Source organism: Anser brachyrhynchus (genome assembly GCF_964034855.1).
Source record: "Anser brachyrhynchus genome assembly, chromosome: 2".
Classification (NCBI taxonomy): domain Eukaryota; kingdom Metazoa; phylum Chordata; class Aves; order Anseriformes; family Anatidae; genus Anser; species Anser brachyrhynchus.
In genome coordinates this window covers 5,194,545-5,221,544 of record NC_137695.1, presented here as the reverse complement: position 1 = coordinate 5,221,544, position 27,000 = coordinate 5,194,545, and the positions used below count along the sequence as shown (strand labels likewise).

Genomic DNA, 27,000 nt, shown 5'->3' with positions numbered 1-27,000 from the left:
CCCCCCCCCCCCCCCGCCCATGCCGCGGCCGCCCCTGAGCGCCGTGCCCGCGCTGCGCCGCCTCGTCCCGCTCTGGGCTCCGCCGGTACCGGCACCGGGCCGGCCACCGGGACCGGCATCGGGGCTGGGACGGGCTCACACACCGGGAAAGGCACCGGCAGCCGCCCTCATGGACGGCCCGGCAGCCGAGGGGGTGCTGGCGCCGCTGCGGCAGGCGGTGCGGCATCAGGTAATGGGGGGTTGAGGGGGGGCTGGGGGGGGGATTTGGGGTTTGGGGGGCTGGGGGGAATTGAGGGGGTCATGGGGGTATTGGAGGGGAATGGGGATGGGGGGTTATGGGGGGGATACGGGGGTATGGGGGGGAGTGGGGGAGGCAGAGGGATATGGGGGGAAAACGGGGATTTGGGGGGGACTGGGGGGATATTGGGATTTGGGGGGGAAAGGGGGGTATAAGGGGATTTGGGGGGGTTATGGGGATGGGGGGGTGTGAGGGGGATACGGGGATTTAGAGGGGAATAGGGGGGGATGGGGATATGGGGGAGAGTGGGGGGATGCGGGGAGGGAGGGGACTGGGGGGGCTTTGGGGGGAATGAGGGGGAATGGGGAGACTGGGGGCGACACGGGGTTTAGGGGAGACTGGGGGGACACGGGGATATGGGGGGATAGGGGACGTAGGGGGACACGGGGATATGGGGGAGACTGGGGACACACGTGGGGGTGTGAGGATATAGGGGCGACACAGGCGGGGGGCTGTGGGGATATCCGGGGGACATGGGGATGAGGGAGGATGGGGGGATATAGGTATACGGGTGGGATATGGGAGGGCAGGGAGGACACGTGGATATGGGGATATATTTGGAGGTACGGGGGCGCACACGGGGCTGAGGAGGGGGTCCTGGTTTCAGGTGGTACCTGACGTGCCCCTCACCTCACTGAGGGGGGATCCCTGCTGTCCCAGGGGGTCCTGCGTAGGGTCGGGGCTGTGTGACAGACCGACATCCCCCTCTCCGTGGCCCAGCAGTGGCCCCCTGGGTCCCTTCTGCCCCAACTGGGTGTGGGGTCCCCCTGTGCAGCAACCAAAGCCTTTCCCCACAGCCCCACAGGGCCCTGCCCGCCCCCATCCCACGGTTCAGGATTTGGGGTCGCTGCAGTGCCCTGCACACCTCCCCCACGAGCCCGCAGCGAGGGCTCCCGGTGGGTCTGTCCCGAAACCCCCTCGCTTTGGGGTCTCTGGGGGTTCCCCATGTGTCGCCCACTGGATCCGGGTGGCAGCCTACGTGGGCTTTCCTCCCCGCGTCTGGAGCCAGGGCCCCCCCGCCATGCTTTTAGGGCCCCCCTTGCCATGCTTTAGGGCCCCGTGGCTGGCTCTCGGTGCTTTCTTCAGAAAGCAGCCTGCAGAGGTTTCCTCATCCAGCAGGGTCATGTGATGACTTCCCTTTAGAAATGACTTCGTGCTGGATTTTGGGGGGCGATTTACCTTTTTTTAATAATTGCGTATTTGCCCGATACAGTGAGGAATACTAATTTCTTTACGCTTTGGTCGTTCGATCATCCTTAAACATCGTAAAGGTGGCTGTGCCCTGGAAGCTGGGGCTGCACACCTTTCTCCTTCCATCTCCTTGGCACGTGAGGCCATTATCTTGAGCTTCCTTCTGCCCTGAGAAGGATTTGCTCGTCCTTTTATTTCGTAAGTGACCCTCGATCTCGGTACCTGTGCTGCGTGTCCCTGGGATTTCCCCGTACCTCCACGTGTGGGTTCCCCGCTGGGCTCCTTCGAGTGGCCGAACCCGTGGTCTTCTGCTCGGCTGCACGCCCGGCTACGTGTGTGTCCCATGTGCTGGTGGATTTGTGCGTGTTTCCCCATTAAACGAGTGGATTTACGGCCCTCTAATTACACCGGCGCTTCGGTGAGGTTTTAGTATGAATCATTGTGCAGCATAATGCCTTGGCAGGGGAGCTCCTTGTAAAGAAAATGATGATCCCTAGGACCAGCTGATGTATTTACTGTAAAATCCTGCGTCTTGGACGCTGCCGTTTGCCCTGTTGGTACCGGTGCCCCCCTTCTTTGTGCTGGTGGGACTGGAGCAGAAGTGTGGGGTGCCGGGGAAAGGTGTGCGGGTGAACACGTCGAGCTGGGGCCGGGGATATTTCACGTACAGCTCACCACGGTATCTCGATGAGATGTTTGCAGGAGAGCTCAGGGAGGAAGGGCGATAAGCTGAGACGTTACAGTACAGTGGACCCCATCTGCCAGCCCCTGGAGAAGCGGAGAAGAGGCTTTAATTAAACCAGAGGGACTCTTAACCTCCGGAGAGGAAGGCGAGCAGCCCCGTCTTCTTCCTGCAGCAGCGCCTGATGCAATAAGCTGCCGTGATCCAGGGGTGGATCCCTCTCTGCTTTACTGGTCCGTGGGACAAAGCTGCAGCGAAATTTGCCACATCGAGTGCTGCTGTGCACTCCTCCTCTGGGCTGGGCTCGGAGCTTTAATTAGATCGAGTCCTGTCAGCAAGCATAATTGCTTGCCTCAGTTGTGTGGTGTTTTTTTTTTTCTTTTTCCTTTCTTCTTGCCTACGTCTGAGTGCTCTTTCGCTTAGGGATCAGGACAAAGAGTTGCTCTGCGCTGCCTCTAGATGCTCAGCCCCGAGCAGGGTGATGGCTCTGAGTCAGCAGCAGCTGCCTTGCTGCCGCCGTGCTGCTTTTTCCACTGCCGACCCCCCCTTAGCTCAACAAAGGCGATTTGGACCTCTTATTTTAAAAGAGAAAAAAAAAAAAAAAAGGGAAGAAAATCAGATCCCTCCCTCTGCCACGTTACCCAGGAGCGGCAGTTGAAGCCCGCAGCGAAACTCTCACGTTTTGGTGGGACCGGTTAACAGGAAGGAAACGTGCAGGTCGTGCTCCGTGGGGCTGGGGAGCCTGGCAGGTTTCTTACGTGTCTCTTGTTTCCTCGTGTGCGTGCTTTAATGCGCTCTTTTCTTCCGTTTATTAATAAAATCAGCCTTTGAACCCCCCGGGCTTTGAAGCACTTGAGAGGACCCTTTCTGATCTGATTGCTGTGGGTTCTCTTCTCTTTGGGTTCCTGTAACATTCACGTCAGAAAAGCAGCGACTGTAGGAGAAAGCAGGTGTAGTGGAAATGTTGCAACCTCCTTTTTCTTTCCATTTCATGGAGAATTTCAAGGCACGAGAACAGTGCTCAGCTCGGAGCATCCCATCGTTAGACCGTCTCACCTGAGGCATCGATGTCTCTGTGCTTCTCCTCCTGGGGCTGTTTCTTTGTGTCCTTCTCAGTAATTCAAGGTGCACCTTGGTTTTGGCCGGAGAAGAGTGGACAGAAAGGAAGGCTGTGAATTAATTCCTCTCCGGGAGCAAGCTGGGCATGGCTGCTGAGGGTCCTGTGCTGCACACACGCTGCTGGGTTTTGCTGCTCTGAAATACTTGGGATATTTTATTTTTACTCCATTCTTTTCCAAAGCTACTGGTTTTAATAGCAATAGTATTGACAGATAGTGCAGTGTCTTCTCTGCGTAGATGTTAGGCTAAAAAGGTCTGTATTCTGTGAGACCTACAAATTTGAGTACTTACTGGGCAATTTTGACTAGATTTGGCAGAGGATGTCTAAAGTTAAAATTTGGAAGACGAGTGAAGGGGGCAGAAAGAAGGGGGCCTTATAATGAGAGAGAGAGAGAGCACAAAGCCTGTAGTAACCGCCTGGGAATCCACTTGGTACGTCCTTAAAGACAGAAAAGTAGGGTTTGTGGAAGTCTGTTGCGAAGTGGTGAACAAAGAAGTGTATTTGCATGTTGAGATACAATAACAGATAAGGGATTTAATAATGTTTCGGGGTGGTGGGGGAGATGGCATTAATTTTTCACTAATGATGTCCGGTTTTGCGAACTCCCCAAGGTGTTTCTCACTTGAACTGATTGACTTAAGCCTCTTGAGACCCGTGAAGAGTTGGGAGACAGCACAACCCCCTCCTTTTGGGTTGCCAGAGGAGCTGAAAGAAGGAGAGTGGCTGTCGGTGGTATTTGATGAAAGAATCCACATTTTCTGTTCTGTCTTCTTCTAGGGAGAACTGGTAAGGAAGCTGAAGGAAGAGAAAGCTCCCCAGGTGGATATAGACAAAGCTGTAGCAGAGCTCAAAGCTCGGAAGAGGATCCTAGAAGCGAAGGTGAGTCTGGAAATTAAACCTGAGCTCTGCAGTTTTGCCTGAAAAGCCTTGATATCTCTGCTTAATACTTTTTTCCAGTATCTGTAGGTAGATAGAGCGTAGAGTGTTTGAATTCACTTCTGAAATAGTTTGAGAGGGATCTTTCCAGCTAGCACCAGCAAACTCCTGAAGCATGAAAGCTCTCAGGTCTGAAGCTTCACCTAAAGCTGCTCGGGTCTTGCTAAATTACATTTCATTGCTTTGGTGCTGCTTCTAAAAGAGAGAATAAACGAGTACAGCACTGCTTGGGGCTGACTTACTGTGAGAGTGCGGGTATCCGAATTGAAACCCGCTGACCCTATTTGTCCTGCGTGATGTGGGGTGAACAGTTAGTGCCCCCTGGGCCTGGCAACGCGGCTGGCTGGCTGCATACATTTAACCCCAGCGAGGCGATGTCGTTTTCACTTGGTATTCAGCCCAGAAGCGTGCCGTGAAACCATTGTGTGAGACCTGTATGCACGGCTGGGCCTTTTTGCAACGAAGAGTTGCGGAATGCCTTCCCGGTTCTGCCTCTCAGCCCTCAGAAACTTGACACAGGGCAGCGAGGAGGCGGGTCAGGAATCTCGGGAGCCCTTTGAGCCCCACCTTTCCCTTGGGAGAGTGCCTGTGGGATGCCGTGGAGCAGCGTGCTTGCCACTTACACAATACGTGTGGGCTGTATCGCTGTCAGCGCACGAATGACCTTGCACACACAGCATGTTCCCTTGCCAGTGCAGCACCCAAAGTTAGGTGTTTTCTCTTGACAGTGTTTTCAGTGCTTCCTTGCAACTTTTGCAGGAGGCAGCAGTGCGAATGCTCGTTAGCTTTAGCAGCTGCTGGTGCAGTTGCCCAGCCCTCTGATTCCTACTTAAGGAGAGCACAGTGACTCTGAATTTGATGGTTTGAAAAGGACAGAGTAGTGTTTAAGTCCCTTGGATTTATATTCTCAAACCATATCTTTTACAAAGTCAGTAGATGATTCCACTCCCATACAGGATATTGACAGCTACCACAGGCACTTTTCTACCTTCTGTTTATGAATACAGTTTGAAGCCAGGTAGAAGAGACTTTCTTTGACTTCAGCACCATTTTATTCACCATTCTCTCTGGGTTCTGTACCTGCTACAACTATCCCTGCCCTGCTGGCCGTTTCTCCCTGCCAGTTCAAAACTGGACTTGTCACTGTTGTTCTCCTGTCCATCTCTGGGCAAAAGCCACCCTTTCTGTTAAGAAACGCTGGCGATTGTGAAATGCGGTTCTGCTCTTTAAGCAGAGTGTCCAATGGATTCCCTTGCCATGCTTTAAAAGTACTGTTGTGGTGTTTGCTCTCCTGTGTGCCCTGTCTGTCTTTGACTTGCTCTCCTGCAAAATCATACCTGGGCTTCTGCTAACGGGAGCACCAGAGCTTCGCTGGTCTTAACCGCAGATGGTGCTTTTTTGTATGTGTCTCCAGGTCGTACTATATATATTTAAACCAGAATGCTGTTCAAAATGATGGCGCTAGAGGATCCAAATTCATTTAGTGAACTTCTTGGCTTAATTCTGTTCTAATTGTCAAAATGTCTGTGTTGAAGAAAATTGTTCAATTCTGTTGACTTCCCTATTGGGGTTGGTTGCAAAAATCCAGATCAGGTAAATTGTTCCTAAGCTATCAATTTAGGGTCATAAACAGTTGTTCTCTCTTAATTACTTTTGTCAGAGATGTACCAACAATAAAATAATGTGTTTTTTGTGTTAAAACACTCTGTCCTTGAGATAAGCCAGTAGACGTTTATATGTAATTGCCTAATGTAGGATTTCAGATAAAGTAGTGTATCTGCTGTAAAACGTTTTTGTAGAATTCAGTTGGGGCATTTAGACGCTCTGTAACAATAAAATTTATTGCTTTTATTTTGCAAAAGTCTGCATTTTTCGAATAGATATTATTTGTGCAAATGGCTAAATACACACCTTTGGCAAAGCACAGGAATGATGCTGTTTATACTTTTTGCAGTAAGAATTCTTTCACGTGTGGAACATTTTAATAAAAGCTTCATCCACGCCACAAATTATGTCCTTGTAGTCTAAGGTAGTCATTTTAGGCTCTCCTTGTAGTCAGGAGAGAGAAATAGGTTGGAAGAATTGCTTTGGAAATTGCCGTTTCTCTCCATTGATTGTAAAGAGAGCTGAAGGTGGCTAGCTCAGGCTTAGTTATCTGAAAGTCAGGGCAGATGAGCCCACCTCAAGTGTCTAAAATGCTGTGTTCAGGTAATCATGTTCATCTCAGCGTCTGCTTCTCTTTGGAAAATGAGCGTGTTGGCAGGATACTTTTGCTTCAAAATGGTCTTTACAGACTTTTGACTCATGATGGCGAATGGAGAAGATTTGTCCTGTCAGAAACTGGAGCTTTTTAACTGCTTTTGGTTTGCTTCAATTACAGGAGCTGGCCTTGCAGCCCAAAGATGACATCGTGGACAGAGTTAAAATGGAAGACACCCTGAAAAGGAGGTTTTTCTACGATCAAGCCTTCTCTATTTATGGAGGTACAGATTTAAAGAAATTTAAATTTTAATCCCTTCAGGCTAATGTTCTGGTCTTTCTAGCTATCTGAAATGCTGTACTCTTGGGATGTTATCTTAATGCAACTTGAAAGATCTTTTTTTGCCTTTAAACTTTCCCCTGCTTGAGTCTGTTAGCCTTTCCAAAAGGTTTCCTCTCCCTAAAGTCCTGGAGGGGAGCCTCATAGTTTCTCTTTTGGTTTCTGAGTGCAAATCAGTGGACGTTAGGCTGCAAGTTTTGAGCATTACACCACAGAAGGCAGTTGCTTTGCAGAGGATTAGGGTGTTTTGGTGTTTAAGGGGGTGAACAGCTTATTTGCTCATAACCATTTTTTGAGCTTTTTTGGCAAGATAATGCTTAAAACTAACTTGAACTTTAGAACCTGTTACCTTAATGAACTTTATCAATGAACTTTATCGGGCAGGTGAACAAATGTGGCTGTTAAACCTCTTCAGATAGCTGATTTGAGGCAGCTGAAGGTTAGCACAGTGCCTGTAGGGTTACTGCTCTTTCATTTTAGTAAAATAAATACTCGGGGTTGTTTATTGGCTTTTTCTTTGTTTCAGTTTTTGCCTAAACTGGTGATTGGCAGGCATATCTTATTGCTGAAAGAACATCTTGTTTTGGGACATGCGTTACCACCTCATTCGTGTTCAGTTTGCCCCCAGCAAAACCGTCTGCAAGATATTATTTGTTGGTGAAGGGAGTTTGGCTTTTATAGCTGTCGATGTATCTGTTTCACCTTCTGCCACTACCTGATACCCCAGTGCACCTCACAACTGAACTGTACTTAATAGGGTAGGGATAGGGTAAGGTACTGTCTCTCTAGGTGCTTCACAGAGTTTACTTTCAGACTTTGTCATGAGTATTCATGTAAAAAGCACCCTGCAGTGAGCCAGGGTCCTTACTCTGCTTAGCACAGAGCAGTTCGTACTCAGAAAATGACCTCAGACTCCAATGAACCGATGGGGACACTGAGAAGAGAGGACTTTCCCTCCAAACAATACAGGTTCACGCCATCTTGTACCTACCGTGCTTTTTTCCTTTTTCTCCTTGCAGGTGTCAGTGGGCTGTATGACTTCGGGCCTGTTGGATGTGCTTTGAAGAACAACATCATCCAGGCATGGAGGCAGCACTTTATACAGGAGGAGCAAATCCTGGAGATTGACTGCACCATGCTCACGCCAGAGCCAGTTCTGAAGTAAATATGGATGTTTCTACAGCATGTCGTTTCTGGCCATAGCTGCTTTTTACAGTCTTCTGTAAAATTGCCTACGGGGATCTTGAGACTGGGTCACCCAATTTCATCCCCTGCTGTAGTGCAGAATAATTAGGTATCAGTGCACAGGTCAGTGAGAGAAGGTGTTGTTCCATAAACCTGGGAGAGCAGTGGGACCCATCTGCCTGAGAGCCTAATGTCTTAATGTCTCCCAGCAGTCCCCTTAGGTAAGGAATTGCCGTTATCCTTTTTTCTAACAGGTCAAGAAGACGAGAAAAAGGATGACATGCCCGTCCTAAAACTGGGACAGCTGGGCCGTGGCTTAGAACAGCAGCTTGGTTGCTGGACCATCCTTCCCTTCTCTGCAGGGGGATGGCAACAGGCAGTGTGTTAATGGAGCTCTGAATGGAAATGGTGCTTCTCTAGCCCTCTTTGTGTCCAAAGCCCAGGTGGAGGGACTGCAAGGGCGAGAGTGTAATTCAGGCTCTGGACCCTTTCACCTCCACATTTCTGCTAAGACTACCAACAGGTTTGCTAAATATCTCAGGAGCTTTTGGAACGAGTCGGAGCTGAGGCAACAGCATTACTTTGTGTGGGTCACAGCACGAATGTCAGGAGCTTTCATGGGTCACTGGTGTAAAATAGTGAAATCTGTCTACCTGAACTGCTGAGGACCCCTCACACGTGTCTGTGTCTTGCTTGCTTCAATCACAACGTGGTTTCTAAAGGTAGCTAAGTGTCATCTCACTTACCCACTTTAAGATTTAGTTGTATAGGTACTTTGTCACAGATCAAATCATCTGTAGGACGGTACTGCTTAATGGAGATCTATAACCTGAAGCAAAAGTGAGCCTGCAGCTTGGGGACGTGGTTTGAAGGGCATCTCTTCGGTGATGGTCCCTGCACTGGGCTTGCACCATACCCAGCACGGTCCGGTGGCAGCTTTCATATTCCTGTTTCGTTTGTTGTCTGTTCTAGGACTTCTGGCCACGTAGACAAGTTTGCTGACTTCATGGTGAAAGATGTGAAAAATGGGGAGTGTTTTCGTGCTGATCATCTCTTAAAAGGTTGGTTTTCATTTCAAGGCTAGATGGGTTTGGGGATTTCTTGCAGTGCTGTGATGTGGGAAGAGAATATTGTTTTTGAGGAAGGCCAGTTGGTGTATCCAGTCATTCACAGTTGTGTTTGTAGTTCGTTATTCAAAACCTGTTTGCCCATACCAGAGATTCCCTCAGTTCTCAGTCCCACAAAAATGTTGTGCTAGTGTTTTTAAATGAGTTATGGGATCTCTACCAAAAACATAGTCGGGGCCCTTTTTACAAAATCCTTTGCCTTCAGGCCATCAAACATTACTGTGTTGTCTAAGCTGAGGATTCCCTATATAACAAGGTTCCTATTCTCTGCCGTGTTCTGGACTTCTCTTGTGTTTCAGTTGCCTTTTGTTCAGAACTGGGGAATGATTTAATGAAGATAGGGGGGACAGAGCATGCTTTCCCTATACAAGGGCCCATTACAGGGCTGCTGCTGACCTTTGTATACCCTATAACTCAGCCAGCTTTTGGGAATGCTAAATAGACTTCAGGCATTTCTTAGATTTGAAAAGTCCTCACATTTTTTTTGTCCTGGTTATTAATTTAAATTTGTTTAAAGAAGAAAAAGAAATCACATGAAGGAATCTTAGAAGTGAAAAACTTCTTTTAAAACATTTTCATTTACAGTTCTGTTGTGAAAGGAGGGATTTTTCTGCTGTAGATTTAAATGAGTTGTGCTGCTTAGATTTCTAGCCTTTTATCTCGGAAGTTAGGTATGTAGAACAATCTATATCGGCCTTAAACTGTTTTTTTAGTACTCAGTTTGAATCTTCTTTTTACTGGGGGGAAACAGAACAAACACAGAAGAAGCCCATCCAGCCTCTGCCCACTTTGCACGCTGAATGGGCTCACAAACAAGAATGTCCCTGCTCTCTTCTCCCATCGTCGGAGAACAGCCACCTGCTGTTAGTGCCACTAAAAAGGCAACTTGCTTTTCCCAAATGGCAGTGGGAAGCCTTGCCCTCGCTGTTTACCTTTGTATCTTGTGGAGGATGTTGTGCTTTAACATGGAATGTGGCCTAACCCTTCTGTACCCAGTCAGTACATGCCTCCGAGTGCATTTGGATGAAATTAGCCTTGCTGGCTTGGGATCAGACATTACTTTTAATTTTCAGGCTGCATAGAAGGAAAATAAGGAGAAAGAGGTTACAAAGCCGTTGCTTGGGTTCACAGGAATCAGGATCAGGAATAAACTAGAGCAGGACCTGTTATTTTCCCTGTTGCATGTTGGTACAGCAAAGTGGTGCAGCTCCTGTGCGTGTAGATCAGCATTGCCCTGGTGATGTGAGTGGAATTAATCTGATGGACGCCAGCAGGACAACTGGTGGGCGTACGCTTATGCTCATGCTGGAGGATCCTCCTGTACTGTCTACCTTTAGATTGGGGTCGGTGTTAGGGTTGCAATATAAACTCAATGTGTACTTTTCTTGCTCACAGCTCATCTGCAAAAGCTTATGTCTGACAAGAAGTGCACAGCAGAGAAAAAGGCAGAAATGGAAAATGTTATAACACAGGTAGGTGGTTGCGTGAGGAGGTGACTGCTTTAGGGATGCCTGTGCCATAGGGGAAATGCAGTACAGAGTAGCAGTTTCCTCTTTACCTCTCTAAGTCTGTACCTCAGAGATGCGTGTAGGACTGTACGTGCTCCTAAATACCAGGAACTTACTGGCTAATCACATCTCCCTTCTTCTCCTGCACTGGAGAGTTACTGCTGTTGAGTCTTTTGTATGCAAAATTGTTAGGCTGAAGCTCTGTCCTTGGAGCTAGTCTGCTGTGTTGCACTCTACGCTCTGTAAAAAGCCTGTTTCTTTTGAATCCCCCTTTTACCTTTGTTGAAGCCTCAATGCAGGATTGTGATGCAAAGAAACAGAGACAGATGGGAAATTTTGGCAGGGTTTTCCTGAACCACCTGAGCACTGAATTGGTATGGTTCAAGACTTCGAAGCACTTGAGATTTGTTCCTCTGTGTCCAAGACCCTGCAGAAATTTTCTTCTGTTTACTGTGAAAATAGTTAGGGCTCCAGGCTGGTGTTCTGAGCAGCTGTACAAGCATTTGCCTCTAGATTTTTTTAATTTTTATTTTTTAAAACTTTGTTTTTGATGTTTGTTCTCATGACATGTTCTCATGACTTCTAGGATAACTGCTTCCAGAGCCATGTGTAATAGAGTGGATGTTTCCTTCCAGAAGGAGCAACTTTTTTTTTGTCCAGTGCATTGCATCACTGAACAGCTGCCGTTAGCTTTGTCACACTGCAGCTCTGAACATTGACTATCCTTTAGAGGAATCCTTCTTTTTTTTTTTAATCCCCTATCTTGAGGCTTCTCTGATATATGGTCATGACAAAGCTAGAAACAGCTCATTTGATTATTAGCTTGAGTGTTAGATCATGATTATAATGTGCAGTATAGGTCCTTTATGGTACTTAAATTATAGAAACTACATTTAAATGTGTGTATGCAAATGCTAGTGCTTATATGCTCAGAACAATGCTAGAATTTGCTGCTCTTGTGCAGTTAGATTACAGTTTTCTTGTGCTCCTACTGTTTGTTTCTCATACTCCAGTGAAAAGTAGGGTTCTGGAAGGGGCTGACATTATCTCACAAGCAAAAGCAACAATCTGTTACCAAGTTGTTTTTAGAGCAAATGAAAATTCTTTTACCAAGAAGCCCTGTGCTACAGATTTGCTCTGTTTGACTAAAATGCAGAGCAGCTCTAAAAGGGAGTGTTGAATGCATGGCTTGAATATGGTGTTTCGTGCGGCAGGAGGAAGAGAAGTGAATGCAGACAAAGCACTGCAGAGATTTTAGCTTTCTTCTCCCTCACTGCTGTATTTTTTTTCTTCTCAACGCACTGCTCCCCATGTTTTAGCTGAAACTGCAGACGAAGCCACCAGTGGGTGTTGATGTAGTCCCAGTGACTTTCTTCTGCTTTACACCCACTCTTACCCTTAATGCTTGCATTTTTATATAGGCTTTTATGGAATGGCTGAGTTGTGGACCAACATTACTAAAATGGGTTTGCAGCTTCCTGAGATATACTTCTGTCGTTGTTTCAAACTTGAGGTTGCTTAAAAAACTAGGCTGAAAAGAATATTTTGGGCAGGTGCTTCAGAGCTGTGGATCAGGCTCAGTAAAAGATGAAGAGGACATAATTCATTGCTGTTACCTTGTCTGCTAATTAAAATATTTCTCCTTTGTTTTGATATTAGTTGGACAACTACGGCCAGCAAGAGCTTGCAGATCTCTTTGTGAACTACAACGTGAAGTCACCTATCACTGGGAATGACCTTTCCCCTCCTGTTTCTTTCAATCTGATGTTCAAGACCTCCATTGGGCCTGGAGGAAACATGCCTGGGTGAGTACCAATCACATTCTGCTCCCCCTTCTTCCTAGATCACTTAGGATTAACATCGAGATCTCAACAGGACTGAAGTACGCAATTTCCTCTTGAGTAGCTCACTTCAGTCTGTCTTCTCTGGCAATTTAGCGTTCGTGTTACCCTTGGCACTAGGAACGCGGAGCTGTTGCAGTCATAAAAACACTTGAAGCAGCCAGACTATGCGGATCACAGCTGTACCCGTGTTGGTTGGCGTTGTGCTTTCCAGGAAGCCAGTTAACCTTGGGTCCACAACCGTCAGTGACCTGGTGCCTGTAGAAAAACTGTTTGTACCTTTCCTAGGGTGAAGTTACTTAGTGGGGTGATCAGTGGTAACTTCATTGACTAGGTGTTTGTAGTTTTTGTGGGAGTGTAGAGGCTTTTTTCTTCAGTTGGGATCTCCAAAAGTAAAACTGAAACCCCTCTTGAAAAGTGGAGATGTGATACTGGTGCCTTGCGATAGGAGATCAAGGAAGCACACAACACCTATCCCAGTGCAGTACATGGAATGGGTTGTGTAGGTGTTACTGCATTCGTACTGTCAGATCATTGTAGGGGTTGTAAGGGACTTAAAATGAAACCACTTCATGGTTTGTGTCATAGCAGAGCTGCAGTCATGGTTTGCCTACAAAATCCACGTTTGTAAGCAGCCTGGCACTGCCCGGACCCACATAGGGCAGGCAAGGAGAAAACACTCCCTCTGACTTCTATGATGCTGTGACTTGGTAACTGATTAATACTTTGTATTTCATAAAAATGCCCTTTCTATCCTTACGTCTCAAAAGCAGCCAAGTCATCCAGTTTGCTTTTAGGAGTACCTATGGGGTTCTGTGTTTGGGCTGCAGCTGATGTTTCTCTTCCCTCAGCCTGTTGCTTCAGTGTTTTGTGTCACTAGTTAAGACTTGGGACAAAAAAGTACCTTCAGGTTTTGTAGTAACTGCGTTTTTCTTTTCTCACTGCTTTCCCCACCCACTTTTGATGGTGATTTTTTTTCTCCTCTCTCCCCTCTGCCCCACCTCCTTTCAGCTACCTGAGGCCAGAAACCGCGCAGGGAATATTCCTCAACTTCAAACGTCTTCTGGAGTTTAACCAAGGCAAACTCCCTTTTGCTGCAGCCCAGATTGGAAACTCCTTCAGAAATGAGATCTCGCCCCGCTCCGGCCTTATCAGAGTGAGGTACTGCAAATTTCCTCTTTCAGCAGGGGGTATCCTGGCACAGGTAGCACCTCCCTTTTGTTCTGGTGTTGATACAAAGATTTATTATTTCACTTCCGTGCTTTATCCCAGAGCGCTCCTGATAAGGTGCCCAGTCAGTCTCAGGGTTCACGGGCAAAGAACTCATTTAGTTAAGGTTTCAACTAATGATTTCTCTCCAAGCCTGGCTGGTGAGAAGTAGGATCTGTGAAATAGCTGTTCTATTAGAAACACCTCAATTAAACTCAGTTCTACTAGCAAAATTTGGCTTCCACCATGAACTAAACAAATCATTAAAGGTAGCTGTGTTCTCTACAAGGTGTGCAACTTTGTTTAATTACATCATACTGTTTACTTTAAGGCTAAAATCTGGAATCAAAATGTGATTGACCTTGCAGCAGTGTTTCCTTGTTTCGGTTCTGCAGCTTATTACAGAGAGGAAGTGAGGAGAGAACCTGACTCAAGACGTGTGTTTGTGTCCCAGCATCGGTCAAGCTGGAAAGCTCAGGGTTATTACTGAGAATTATTTTCAAAGCTTTCTGTCTCAGGGTGAAAGTGCTTACTGCACTTCTTTCAGGGTAATCGCTGTATCTTAACTGAATTATTCTGAACAGATGCCTCTGTCTGATTTGGAACGAGAAGTCCCATGCAGTCAGTGTGGTTCTGCTGTACAAACAGGCAGTGTGTATTGCAAACTTGGTAACTGATTAATACGGTGCCATAAATGTCGCTGAGTGGCAGTGCCATCATTAGCACTAAGGGAACTGTTTGGAAATTTCTCAGTCCTCCTGTTCTCTCACGCATCTGGAAATGAGCAACTTTTGTTATGGAAATACATTTCCAGTCAAAAATAAATTACACGCTTGTGGCACATTTATAGGAGACTGTTATTATGCTATCATAGCAAATTACCTCCTGATGCCTGTGATTTAAAGTTAGTGATTACACAGAGGTGTTTTTAAAGGTTCTCGATAACAAGATAATTCAATGTAAACTGATTTCAAGCAAGAAGGCTAAACCGATGTATGAGTATAGATGTATTAGAGACAAGCTCCTCGAACAGAACGTACACCATTGCTGAATGTGGCAGTGTAATTATTTTCGAGAAGTTATCCTCTCACCTGTTTTAGGCACCTCTGATGCGAGTTAAGACTGCTGAATTAGTCGGTGGGTTATTCCTCATTGACCCCACAGGAAACCTGTACTTCTAACGTGGGCATCACGATAGCCTGCAAAAACTACAAAAATCTTCGGGGAGAATTTTCAACAGTGGTATTCTCTGCTTTGAATCACAGTGGTGATAAACATGGCCTGGATGTCTCTCAAGGAGTTGATGGGGAGTTTTGTTAAGAATTTGAAGATGAAAAAGCCAGTGTCGAGTCTGGTTCATGTGTGTGTCTGTCCATTGCCTTGGCTCTGGGTTTGCTCATGTTTTTAAATGCCGACTTAATTCATGAGTGGCAAAAGCACAATCGTTTATTAGAGGGGTTGTGGCTGACGCACAGAATATTGAATTAAAGTGGTTGTTGATGTCTCCATTAGGGAATTCACCATGGCAGAAATTGAGCACTTTGTGGATCCCAGTGAGAAAAGTCATCCCAAGTTTCAGAATGTGGCGGACCTTAACATCCTCCTGTATTCTTCCAAGGCCCAGGTCAGCGGGCAGTCCGCCCATATAATGCGGCTGGGAGATGCTGTCCAACAGGTAACGTTCCTCGTGTGAGCATGTGGAGCTTGCTCTTTTGAATGCTCTTCTGGAAGCTAAATTACAAACTGCTTTGTTGGTGCCAGCTGGGGTTTGCTCCCTGGTTTAAGACTCAGTTATTTCGGGTACATCGCTGCGACTGTGATCCAAACATGGCCCTTGTTATCACAGAATGATTTGGGTTGGAAGGGACCGTGAAGTCCATCCTGTTCCAATATCCTGCCGTGGGCAGGGATACCTCCCACTAGATCAGGTTGCTCAAACCCCATCCAGCCTGGCTCTAAGCACTTTCAGGCATAGGTTATCAGAGATAAAAGGCTGCAGGTAGTGTTGGGATAGTGGTAGGTATCTCTCAGCTGATGGGAGAGGAGTATGGAGTACTAATATTTGCCAAAAGCTGTTTGTGGAGGTATGATAGATCATGCTTTCCCTTCCCTGCGAATTAATGTCTGCGTGGTTTTTCTTCCTGCTTTCTCTCCTTCCAGGGTGTGATCAATAACTCCGTTCTTGGTTACTTCATCGGCAGAATCTACCTCTTCCTTACAAAGGTCGGTGTTTCCCCAGACAAGCTGCGTTTCCGACAGCATATGGAGAATGAGATGGCTCATTATGCCTGTGACTGCTGGGACGCGGAGTCCAAAACATCCTATGTAAGTGGCAAAGTGGAACGGCAAATAGCACTCCCTGTCACATCTGCTGTTAGTGCAGGAGGAGGCTCTGATGTGCTGCTTATTTTTTAAAGCTAGGGCTGGTGAGTCTGATGTTTCTGTCCTGTGTTGGTATGTACACACTGTGTTGGAACTATTCTGAATCAAGGAGGACTTCAGGGGAGAGGTCAGCTCCCCACAAAGTCTCTGAACTGTTTGGGCGCCTTTGCTGGAGTCTGAAGTCACCTGTGGACTTTGTGCAGGTTGAATTTCATCTGGAATGAAAGGAAAACAAGTTTTCCAAAAGCTGTAACCCCCAGTAACAGTGGTGGGTAAGGATTTGTTTCAGTGGAGGCGTTATTCCAGGACGGATTCCCTCCTGCTAGAAAGCTTTCTCTTCCTTTCCCACTTCCAAGCTGTGAGAGTTCAGTCCTGCCAGCTCAGGCAGCTGGTGCTGAGAGAAAAATCTCCTAAGAATATTTATCTTCCAGTTGAGTCACCAAGAGCTCTTCAGTTCAGGCCTTGTTGGATGTTTTCTTTTTCTCTTATCTTCTTGGCTTGATTTTGAAGAACTGTAGTGCTTTTTTTTTTTAGGTGAATCAGCAGTAAGTAGCTAGGGGCCAGACTTAAACTCATTTTAGATTCTTTTGCTGAGCTTTCAGCCTTTTCAGTGTCAGCCAAAGTGTTTCACTTGAAATGATAGTTTCAAAATAAGTATTTTGGAAGACATAGTAAGTAGACTACCAGTTATCAGTAGAGGAAGTCATTCCTGTCTTCAAGAGTACAGAATCTGTTTTTCTGACTTGAATCAGGAAAAAAAAAAAAGATACTTCATTATACATTAAGGAAAAAAAAAATGAAATAAGTGTTCTTCCCAGTTAGCCTTTCCAAAGAGTTTAGGATATGTGCAGATTTCTGAAAATACCTGGAGAACTCTGTGTGATCTAATTCCAGTAAAGGGTTGAATGATAGAAGGGATTCTGCGGAGGTCTATAGGGTTAGCCTGTGATGTTGCAGGGACTCTGATGCGAGCAGACCCCATCCATGGTCTCTGTCAGGATAGCCAAAGTGGGATCATGCAGCCCACAGGTGTCCACAAAGGGTCAAGGCATGAGATGGTTCAGGCAGCTTTATTTGTGGGCAGGAAGAACCTCCTACAACCTAGGGGTGAAGAGGTTGGTGGTTGAAATGAGTGTTTTGGTTTTTTTTTGTCTGTGGGGTTGTTTCCCCCTCTTCCCTTCTTTTGAGGAGCTGAGACAGGCTTCTCAGTCCAGTGATACTTCATTACAGCCAGTTAGAGGAACAGCAGCCGTCAAAATTATACCAAAATTAAGATGAAGAGGAGGAAAATCCAGCAGCTTGGATGAGTGGTTTGTCATCACATAGAAAAGCCCCGTAGGAACGAGTGTAGGATTGGCTTCCTCTGAGTAGAGATAACTGTCTGCCGTGTATTCTCAGCTTCTCTTCCCAGCCAGCTGCTTGGGAGCCAGCCTAAAACAGGCTGGACATACGTGGGCCACACCATGTAAGTGAGTGCAAGCCTTGTCTGGGATCAGTACAGCACTCAGAGCTGTATGTCTAACAGCCCAACCCTGAGGTGAGGGCAGCAATCCCAGGAACAGGACAGGACAAAACCTCCTTGTGAGCTAGATGCAGATTCTGTTCTGTCACTCAACCATGACCAAAAATGTTTATACCGAATTCCAGTACTCATTAGTAAGTTAACTCCTCTGGGTAGCTTTAAATCCATTCTTATAAAGTCATTATGTTTTGCGTTACCTGAGAAATACCTGTAGTACCCTGTTGGTTATTTGTGTAAAAATTCCCCAGGGTGTTCTGGAACAGAATGGGTTTTCGAGCATATTCACAGGTGTTCACACACCTTCCCTGACACCCTGCAAACTGGAAAACCACCAAACAGGTTCTGGATGCCTGTCTGTCCATGCTGTTGGGTTGGTGAATGGAAAGCAGCTGATGCACCTTTCCTTGTACAAGATTGTAATTTAGAGAACCCAGCTGGTGGTTGGGAGACTTGATCAGTTCTGGGCCCATGAATGGTGTATTCAGATTTCTGCTTGCCATCCATGATGACGTGTTGAAAGAAGTACTTCCCTTACATGTTATTTGTGTCTTGTTGCTCATAAATCAGAGTTTTTGGCTGTTCTAATGGGGCTGGCTGCTTGCTGTCTATTCCATGCTTGCGGAGTGGTAAAACCTTGGAGGCACGATGTCTTCGTGTAGTATGGGAGCGATAGGCCTGTATGCTCTGGCCCCAGCCCCAAGCTGTTGGCACAGTGCTGTGTCCTGCCAAGTCATGTGGAAAACCTGGCCCTGAGCACAGACTCTGGTTAGATAGCTGATCGTTTCCTCTGGAAACAAATGGAGTCATTCAAACGAAGGAGCAACCGGTGAGTGAGGGCTGCTTATTGTGACAGAGCTAATTATGTAGAAAAAACAGTCATGGAAGCAGGGGGGGGCTTAAGAACAAGTAAACATAATTTTGACGGTTAAGTGGACAAAAAAGTGTGTTGGTGAAAGCTTCTGCTTTTGTTTTTTCAGGGCTGGATTGAGATAGTTGGCTGTGCTGATCGTTCCTGCTATGACCTCTCCTGCCATGCCCGTGCCACCAAAGTTCCTCTTGTAGCTGAGAAGCTTCTCAAAGAACCTATATCCTTTCAGAATAAACCAGAATCTCTTGAAAAGTCATTCGACAGTGAGATGTCTTGGAGAACTGTGCAGCTCTTTTTAAATGTAGATCTGTAAATTTATCAGGGAACAGATTTAGCAGTTACAGATCAACATGGCTTTGGGAAGTAAACTGCAGAGAATTGAGTGGGGGGGTGATTTTACTCCGATAGGCAAAGGCGATTTACCGTTTGGGCTTTTTTTCTAGCTTAATCTGGGCTCTGTTTTGACTGTGGAGCATGGTTTAATTATGAATTTGAAGTTACACTACTGGGTAACTCCATGTCATTCCTTGGTTCTGCTCCTAGCTATACTTTAAAAAGTTGTATTCTTTAAAAATCCGTGACTTTTTGATACTTCGATACTGGCCTTTCGATACTTTTTTCCCCCCTTTCCTCTCTTGGAGGGAAGTTTCTTAACCCAGTAGCGTGCTCTTTGTGGTGTGTAGCAGCTAGCTTTGACACAGCAGAAGCACCAGACCCTGCTTTCTGTGATCTCAGACTCCTTAACTGCACTGTACAAAACAGTCAGCGTTGTTCAGTTTGAGGCAAATAAGGGAGCCATTGGCAAAGCTTATAAGAAGGATGCAAAGGTGGTGCTGGAGTTCCTTTCCGTGTGTGATGAGTGTTACATCACCGAGAGGGAGCAGCTGCTGAACGACAAAGGGTGAGCTGGCTGTGTGTGGGGTGCCCTTCTCTGACACGTCCCATGTGGGTTCCCAAAGTGCTGCGGGATTAATTCGAGCTGCCTGAAAGCAGCTTCCTTGTGAGAACAGGCTGGGTGGGTCATCTGAAATGATTTAGTGCCGTCTCTTCCACCAAATCGTCGCTGGTCATCCGTCAGCATATCTCAGTGTGCACACAACCTTGTAGCCATGGCATTTAAATATTTGTTTGTTTGCATGGGAACGAGCTTCTGGCTTCAGGGGGATTGTCCCATAAAAGAGACCCACCTCAGAGAAGTGGGAGATGTTTACCACCTTCCCTACTCCGGTTCCAGAATTGACTGGGGCTAGCAGGTAGTTTTAAAATTAATCAAACAGTTTTGAGTGATGTAACTAAAGATTTGGGTAAATGAGAACCAGAGCTTGGGTATGAGCGTTCTCCAGTGTTTAGTGATCTGCTTTAGCACTTGTTACGGTCTTTCATTGGGTCACCAATTTGTGTATCTTTCCTCAACCTGCCTACCTGTATTCCTAACACATGCAGAAATTGAAAATGTGAGAAATCTCAACAGTTGTCAAATTTGGCTGAAGCAGGGCAACAGCTGTGTACGTCATGGGAAGGCTAATGGTGCAGTAATAAAAATAAACTTCATTTCCTGCTTGAAAAGGTGCAAGGTGTAGGAACAATGAATATATTCTAGAATGGTAGCATTTTTTCAACTTTGTTTAAACAGTTTTTAACATTCTTTCCCTGATCTAAGAAAAAACAACTACTAACAACAAAAACCACACACAAACGAACAATAAAAAACCCAAATCAGTAACGTTCAAAATGAGGAGAGAAACTATTGCAGGGATATGGTGATTGTACGCAGATCAGAACCAAAAGGTGAACCTGGGTGGTCCAGAGTCCCACTGAAATGATTCAATGATTTAAAATGATTAAATCATTAAAAACGATTGAAAAATCATTTAAAATGATTTAATTGGTGCCGTGGGTTTGAATGGGTAGGGGGCTGCAAGTCGTGACTGTTGTTTAAGTTCAGCATCCCACTGTGGCTGCTCTCAGAGTGGAGCCTTTATAAACTCCAGCCCGTTTGGCATTGGGTCCAAACACAAGTGATTAGCGCACGCTTTTCCTAAACGCGTTTTCACTACAGTAATCCTAATGCTTCAGCGAGGCGGGTGGCATAGGTCAGTACAGCCTAGGTTGTCCTCAGCAAGTCGTGTGTGCCAGTTGCAAGTCAAATAAAGGAGCAAGAGAAAACGTAGAGGACTTGTAATATCAAAAGCTTTAGAAATACGCAAAAAATGCCGCAAAACCCTGTTTCCATATTTATCCTCCCCTTTGTTTGGTGTCTGAAGATGTAGGGTGCCTTCTGACACAGCTCAGTTTGAGCGTCTGCAGCAAGTGCCTGTTTCTTGTGCTTTCGTTTTCTTCCTTTTGGTTTTTATGCTTCGTTCTGAGATTCTTCCATTTCCTAATTGAGTTTGCTTCAGGCTGTTAACCACAACTAAGTTCACTGTGATTATGAGAATGGTTGCTTTTAATTTATAAGTAGTAATTTTATTATTAACATAAATTTCTTTTAATGGATACGCCATGTTTCTTTGATCTCTGGGATTTGGTCTCTGGGATCGTCCCTCTCCTAAAGTCAACCAACTGATGTAATCAAAGAAATAAAACCTGTTTATTTATTGGTATAGCTTTTAAATGCCTCTTTTTTTTTCCTTTGCAGGGAATTCACTGTTGAAACTGAAGGGAAAACTTTTACGTTAACAAAGGACATGGTTACTGTGAAGAGATTTCAGAAAACATTACATGGTGAGCTTTTATTTTTGTTGTTTGGCCACCCGAGATAAGAGGCAGTGCAGGGTACGCTTTGAACGTGGACTTAGTGAGTTCCATTTTCCTGTTAGTGTTGTACCGTGGCACAGGAAAAAAGTCAGATGTTACTTTCTTGAAAGTTTGAAAGCTTTTGAACAGCAGTGGGGACTGCTCAGTAACCTGTGTGATAGGCTTGGGGCTGCTTATTGTATTCCTGCTGCGTCTTCTGGGGTTTGTAAGGGGATGCTGAGAACCAGCCGCTGCAGTGATGGAGGAACTGGGGAGGGTACACCAGCTTGGGGAGTTCCTCAAAGACGTCTTCACTTCCCAGCCAGCTCTGTAAGCACCTCACCTAAGGTTTATTTGAGAAGTCTTTGACAGAGCTGGAGCCTGAGGTGGGTTTTTACCCAGCTCATAACGTAACTAGTGGATCGTCTTGCCCTCGGCTGGGAGCACGACGTGTGCTCCTAGGAAGGAGTACAGCAGCTCACGGCGTGTACAGGCTGTATTTGTTCTTGCAGCTGCTGAGCCACTGAGACATCCAGGTGTCTTTTAGTCTGCAAACGCTGGTGCTGTGCCAAGCTTTGCCTCGTCATAACTTCAAAGAGTTGTAACTGTTAGTGACTGTAGTACTGCTAGGGCCCAGCACGTAGAACCGCAGTGGCTGGTTTTACTTTAAATTTCAACGTTTTGGCAGTTTGGCTGCTGTCTGCAGCAGGAGGCAAAGCCTATGCTTTCCCTGTCACTTAGCTGTTTGCATCCAGAGATCTGTGGCTCTGATTTAGAGCTGCAAAGTGAGGTGGAACAGACCTTGCAGGAGACACAGCAGATGCGGGGTCAGCCTGTTGCTCTGACAGAGCTGCTGCTCACCTGTTTCACTGCTTCGTTCTCCATTTTTCAGCGGACTTTCTTTTTTTGACTGACCAGTGTTTGGTTAGTTAGTGCACAAATGAAATGAGATCACCCTTTTGGAAAGTGAAGTCCCACTCGGGATTAGGTGCTTAATTGAGGAGGGTCGGTTCTGTAGGCATACAGTGTGTGCAGAGCTGGAGAGTTGGTTTCCACCCTTGATTTTCTAAAGCAGCTGGTGCCTGTAGCTGTTGTTTCTTCTCCAGTTGCTATATCTGATTTTTTCTTAAAAGCTGCCCTGTCTGAGTAGTGCAGCTGCCCACTGAGCTCCTTCTCTACTCAGAAGGGAGGAGGAGGAAAAAGCCTCTCTGACAGATGTGTGGCGAGGACTGGGAAGAATGACAGGTATATAATAAAGTAGCGCAGCACAATCGCATCTTTGCAAACTAAGCAGTTAATCCTTGTTCTCCCCTCCCTCCCTTTGACACGCTGTTACAGTAAACTGAAGTGGACCAGAGCTTAAGCTTTACCCTGCCATCATCCAGGCTGTTTAATTGTTAGCATGTCCTCTGGCACAGTTTTGTCCATGCCATAGAGCAATCTCCTGGACGTAGTTTGTGGCCTGGCATTGGGCGAGGACTGTTTGGAGAGGGCCTTGCTGTCGTGAAGTGGAAGAGGTTTTTATCTGCGTGGATGTGAGCTGTGCTGTTTGCTCTCAGGGCCAGGGAAGGGGCCCTGACTTGTTATTTACAGCCTAAATACATTCTGTACGTGGATTAAGTCCAAATTTTTTCATTCAGGTATGTGTATTTAGAGCAGGAATGTTTAACCTTTTATTTTCATGTGCTCAGCTATGTATAATCAGAACTTCTGAGCAGAAAGGCAGCTGCAGTAAACACTTTTGTGTAAATTCTTTCATGATGATTTGTGTTCTTTCGTATTTCAGTGGAAGAAATCATCCCAAATGTAATTGAACCCTCATTTGGTATCGGGAGGATCATGTACACAGTGTTTGAACACACGTTCCGCATTCGGGAAGGAGACGAGCAGAGAACGGTGAGCTTTCCTGCTGCTGGGCCTCAGCTTAACACCAGCTGCAGGCATTTGCCTTCCCGTAACATCCAGGGGAAGGGCTAAAATAAGACTGCATAATGCACAGAGGAGATGAGGAAAACCCAAGTGGGCTGTTGAATTGCTGTTTTTGCCAGTGTACGTGTCATACACATGCACTGAGAGCATTTTGGGGCTGTGTGTGAGGCTCTCACTGTATTACTGGCAAGGGGGGTGAGGAATTCTTCTTTCTTGATTCATGCTTGGTTGGCACTCTCCCATCACTTAGAGAAAGGCACCTCCGCAGTGTTTTTATTTCCTCTCTCTTTGCTGCTTTTCCTGGAATCGTACTTCGGTGCAGCAAGAGGGACAGCAGACTTCTTTCCTCAGTCCTCCCTGAAACGCAGCCTTCTGTAATTCTGGATTCAGGAGCTCAGAGTGAGGCCACAGCTGACTCTGAATCAGAAACCGCTCATGAGGTCTAGGATATTGGACTGTGCCTTCTCTGCTTTCTAGTACCTCTTTACTTTCTATGGAGCCTGGGCTGCTCTGTGTCTAGTTCACATTACAATCCACAAGACCTGTAAGGGTACAGAAGTCAGGGACAGGAAATACTTTTTTTCCCCCCTTTTGGCACCTTTTTTTTGTTTGTTTCTGAGGGTGTCTGTGGTGGGTTCTGGGTACCTTTGAGCTGCATGTATTCCCTGTGTATGCTAAGCCCCTGTGGGAATTAAACAGGGAGGGAGATGTTTGGAAAACTCTTTCCCCTTAGACTGTACATAAGACTAAATATCCTGGAAAGACTCCTCTGCCTTTCACTTTCCCGTAATTCAAATGGGGATCACTTTCTTGAGGGAGGGCTCTTGTAGACCTCTCTTCTGGTGCGAAGGATTGAAGGGGGAGTGGTTGACAGCTGGAGGAACTCGATCTTTCTCCAGGTGTGTGAGGTGTTGCTGCTGGAACCCCGAATGCTAGCAGCTTACAGGAGGACAGCTACTCCCTGGAACCGTCATCCTGCCTCAAACCTCAACCAGAGCTTATTCTTAGCTCCTAAAAATCTGATCTAACAATTAAACCCATATTTATTTGTGGTTTTTCTATTTTTCCACAGTTCTTCAGCTTCCCAGCTGTTGTAGCTCCGTTCAAGTGCTCTGTTCTTCCTCTAAGCCAGAATCAGGAATTCATGCCTTTTGTCAAGGAATTATGTAAGTGAAAAACAGCACTGGAGGGTCCAATGGTAATGTGCACTGGGAAGAGAGGTTTCTTCCTCAGATCCAGGGGGAAAAAATAGCATTGGGATCATGTGGCTCTCACAGGTGCAAAGGGAGAGCTGTTGAACTAAAATGGTCGGGATCAGTCAGCGTTGGGGGTCTGTTAGATTTCCCAGTCTAGCCTCAAGAATTGAACTCCCTGCCCTTCCATGTGTTGGTTTACACTGTAAAAATCATTTCTTTTTTTTCTTATTGTGCCAAAAAGAAACTTTTCCCGCTGCCTGGGCGAAGCCTTCAGAAGTAGGGCTTCATGTATTACTTTTTTTTGAACCAAATTACTTCCTTGGCTCAGGTCGGCCAGCTAATTTTTTTAATCAGTCCTAGGTCTGCCAAGCCTATGAGCATTCTATCGCAATTGCCACTCGTACCATCTAAAAGTGAGTCCCTGAAGGACAGGAACACAGGCTGCCTGTCAGACAGTGCCTTTTGCTGTCTGCATCAGGCTCTGCGTGGGACCTGGCCTCCTCGTGCCAAGCGTGCCCCTGCACACGTGTAAGGCTGGCACGTTCCTGAGCTAAAGCAGAGCTGTGGGACTGTGATGACAAGCTGAAGTCGGTGACTTTTCTGTTTGTCTTGCCCTTTGGGTGAGGGCTGGGTGATGCTGTGTGAGTAGCAATGTACTTGTGGGGTGGGTTTGTAGTATTGGCGAGGACTGGAACATTGAATCTCCTGTCAAAATAAAAATGAGTCTCACGCTGTTAGAGACCACGACACACGGTGCCTCGCTCCAGGCAGTGCCGTGAAGATGTGGGAAGCCTCTGCCAGGAACACGTTGCCTGCTGAGTATGTAATGAGTCCTGGTCATTTCCCCTTCTCCGCTTTTTGCAGCTGAAGCACTCACCAGGAATGGCATCTCTCACAAGGTGGATGATTCCTCTGGGTCCATCGGCCGGCGCTACGCCAGGACCGACGAGGTTGGCGTGGCCTTCGGGATCACGATCGACTTTGACACCGTTAACCGGACGCCCCACACGGCCACCCTGAGAGACCGGGACTCGATGCGCCAGATCCGAGCTGAGGTAAGGACAGGTTTGCTGCTGACTGAGCCAGGTCTGTTCCTTGTGTGGGATAGGGGAGAGCTTTAGCTGCTGTATCTGATCCCGTAACCTTTCTGTGGGAGCTGCCTCCAACTCTTGGAGGCAATTTTAGCTGTTCTGAGAAATCCCCAGGGAAGAAATGCTGGTCAAAAAGGAGATGCAGGCCCTGCTGCTAACGTCAGGAGAGGCGTTTGTTTCCCTGCGATGCGGAGGTGGTGTTCTTACATGAAAGCCGTGCTTCAGGCTGATTGCGTTGCTCTTTAGAGTGCCTCTTTCTGAGCAGGGGCTGCTGAGTAAATGTGTTTACTTGTTTCTTTGAGGGCAGGGCTTCTCTGAATCTACAGGCACCGGAGCAGGAGAATCGTGCCTGCTGCAGTCTGTCTGACAGCACAACAGGAGCACAGTTCCTCAAAGCTTGCCTCCTACAAGTGTTGCCTGTGAAGCTGGTGAAGCATTGCCCTAAAGCCGTGCCTGCCCTAAGCACGGTCTGCTAGGATGGACTGGAATAGTGAATCCCTCTGTAGTGGCCTCGTTACCTTGGAGCAAAACCTGCTCAGAGCTGTGGACATGCAGTCTCAGTGCCTCTTTCGTGCCTTTCCCTCCCTGGCTCCCACCAGGAGCGCCGTTTGGCTCCTGCAGGAGCGGGAGGTAGTGCTGATCTGCCAGGCCGAGCAGTTCTAGCTCTGCGCAGCACCAAAGCACCTGGACTGCTCGGGGCCACTGAGCTGGATGTGGGTTCAGTTCGGTGTAACAGGCAGGGCCAGCTCCTCGGGGCACCCATCTGTCTCTGTATCACCTGGACAACCTCTCACTGCCTTGTAGCAGAGATGAGACTTGTCATCCCCTATTTTATGCAGATTTGCTAGTTTCTGTAGCTGATCCTTCCTGCTGTGACAGTGTGCTGTGAGGAGCAAAGAAAAGGCAACTGACAGCTCCTGTTGTTCTGGGCTTACAGTAAATAGGGCCTGGCTAAGTCTCGGCATACAGCATCTTTTGGATGTGTGCATTGTTTTCTTTCCCTTCCAAAACTGTAACTTAACATTGCCAGGGATGAATCTTGCTGTGGCCCACCACAGTGACAGTTGCATCTCTCTCGTGGGTCACCCTGAATAGCTGAGTAATCTTTGCTGAGATGGCACAGACTGAGATTTAAGATGGTTTATTAGCTACTGGTTTTTCTCCCAAAAAATGATCACGCAGGAAGATAGCTGCCTTGATCTGTTGCTGCTGTAAAAATTACCCATTTTCCCCAAGTATCCAGCAAATAGAAACTGGTAGCTTCATGTTTCATGTGTCTTTGCGACTTTGTCTACAGATCTCCGAACTTCCTGCTGTCATCCGTGACCTGGCGAACGGTTATCTAACTTGGGCTGACGTTGAGGCAAAGTACCCACAATTTGAGGGACAAGAGACTGGCAAAAAGGACACAATAGAGGAATAAATAAAAGGAACTGAAATAAAATCCAATCACTTCTCCAGTTTTTATTGTTCATGTTAATATGAAATAAACTTAACGTGTATTATTCGAAGCTGCATTGTTTGTGCACACAGGGACTATTTTTTTTTTCCCCTCAACTGCTGCCTGAATTTAACTTTAAAAGCTGAAATAACTGCAGTCCAAGTTAAAGGTGTTATTAATAAAAACGCCGTTATATATA

The 27,000-nt window shown here is 46.5% G+C and overlaps 1 protein-coding gene across 1 annotated transcript; it reads left to right on the top strand.

The window, feature by feature from the left end:
- GARS1 (glycyl-tRNA synthetase 1) lies at positions 1-27,000 on the top strand. Its single transcript, XM_080582609.1, has 17 exons — positions 1-229; positions 4,069-4,170; positions 6,608-6,710; positions 7,786-7,927; positions 8,924-9,012; positions 10,474-10,550; positions 12,246-12,391; positions 13,439-13,588; positions 15,149-15,311; positions 15,797-15,961; positions 18,518-18,626; positions 19,165-19,309; positions 21,047-21,132; positions 22,931-23,040; positions 24,146-24,239; positions 25,134-25,324; positions 26,658-27,000. Exons 1-17 carry the CDS (start codon positions 20-22, stop codon positions 26,781-26,783), a joined length of 2,208 nt encoding a protein of 735 aa, XP_080438735.1. The 5' UTR covers positions 1-19; the 3' UTR covers positions 26,784-27,000.

Coding starts and splice junctions, on each gene's coding strand:
- GARS1 (XM_080582609.1), top strand. CDS start 20: ATGCCGCGGCCGCCCCTGAGCGCCGTGCCCGCGCTGCGCCGCCTCGTC. Junction 9,013..10,473: donor TGCTGATCATCTCTTAAAAG/GTTGGTTTTCAT, acceptor TCTTGCTCACAG/CTCATCTGCAAAAGCTTATG. Junction 15,962..18,517: donor CGGAGTCCAAAACATCCTAT/GTAAGTGGCAAA, acceptor TTGTTTTTTCAG/GGCTGGATTGAGATAGTTGG.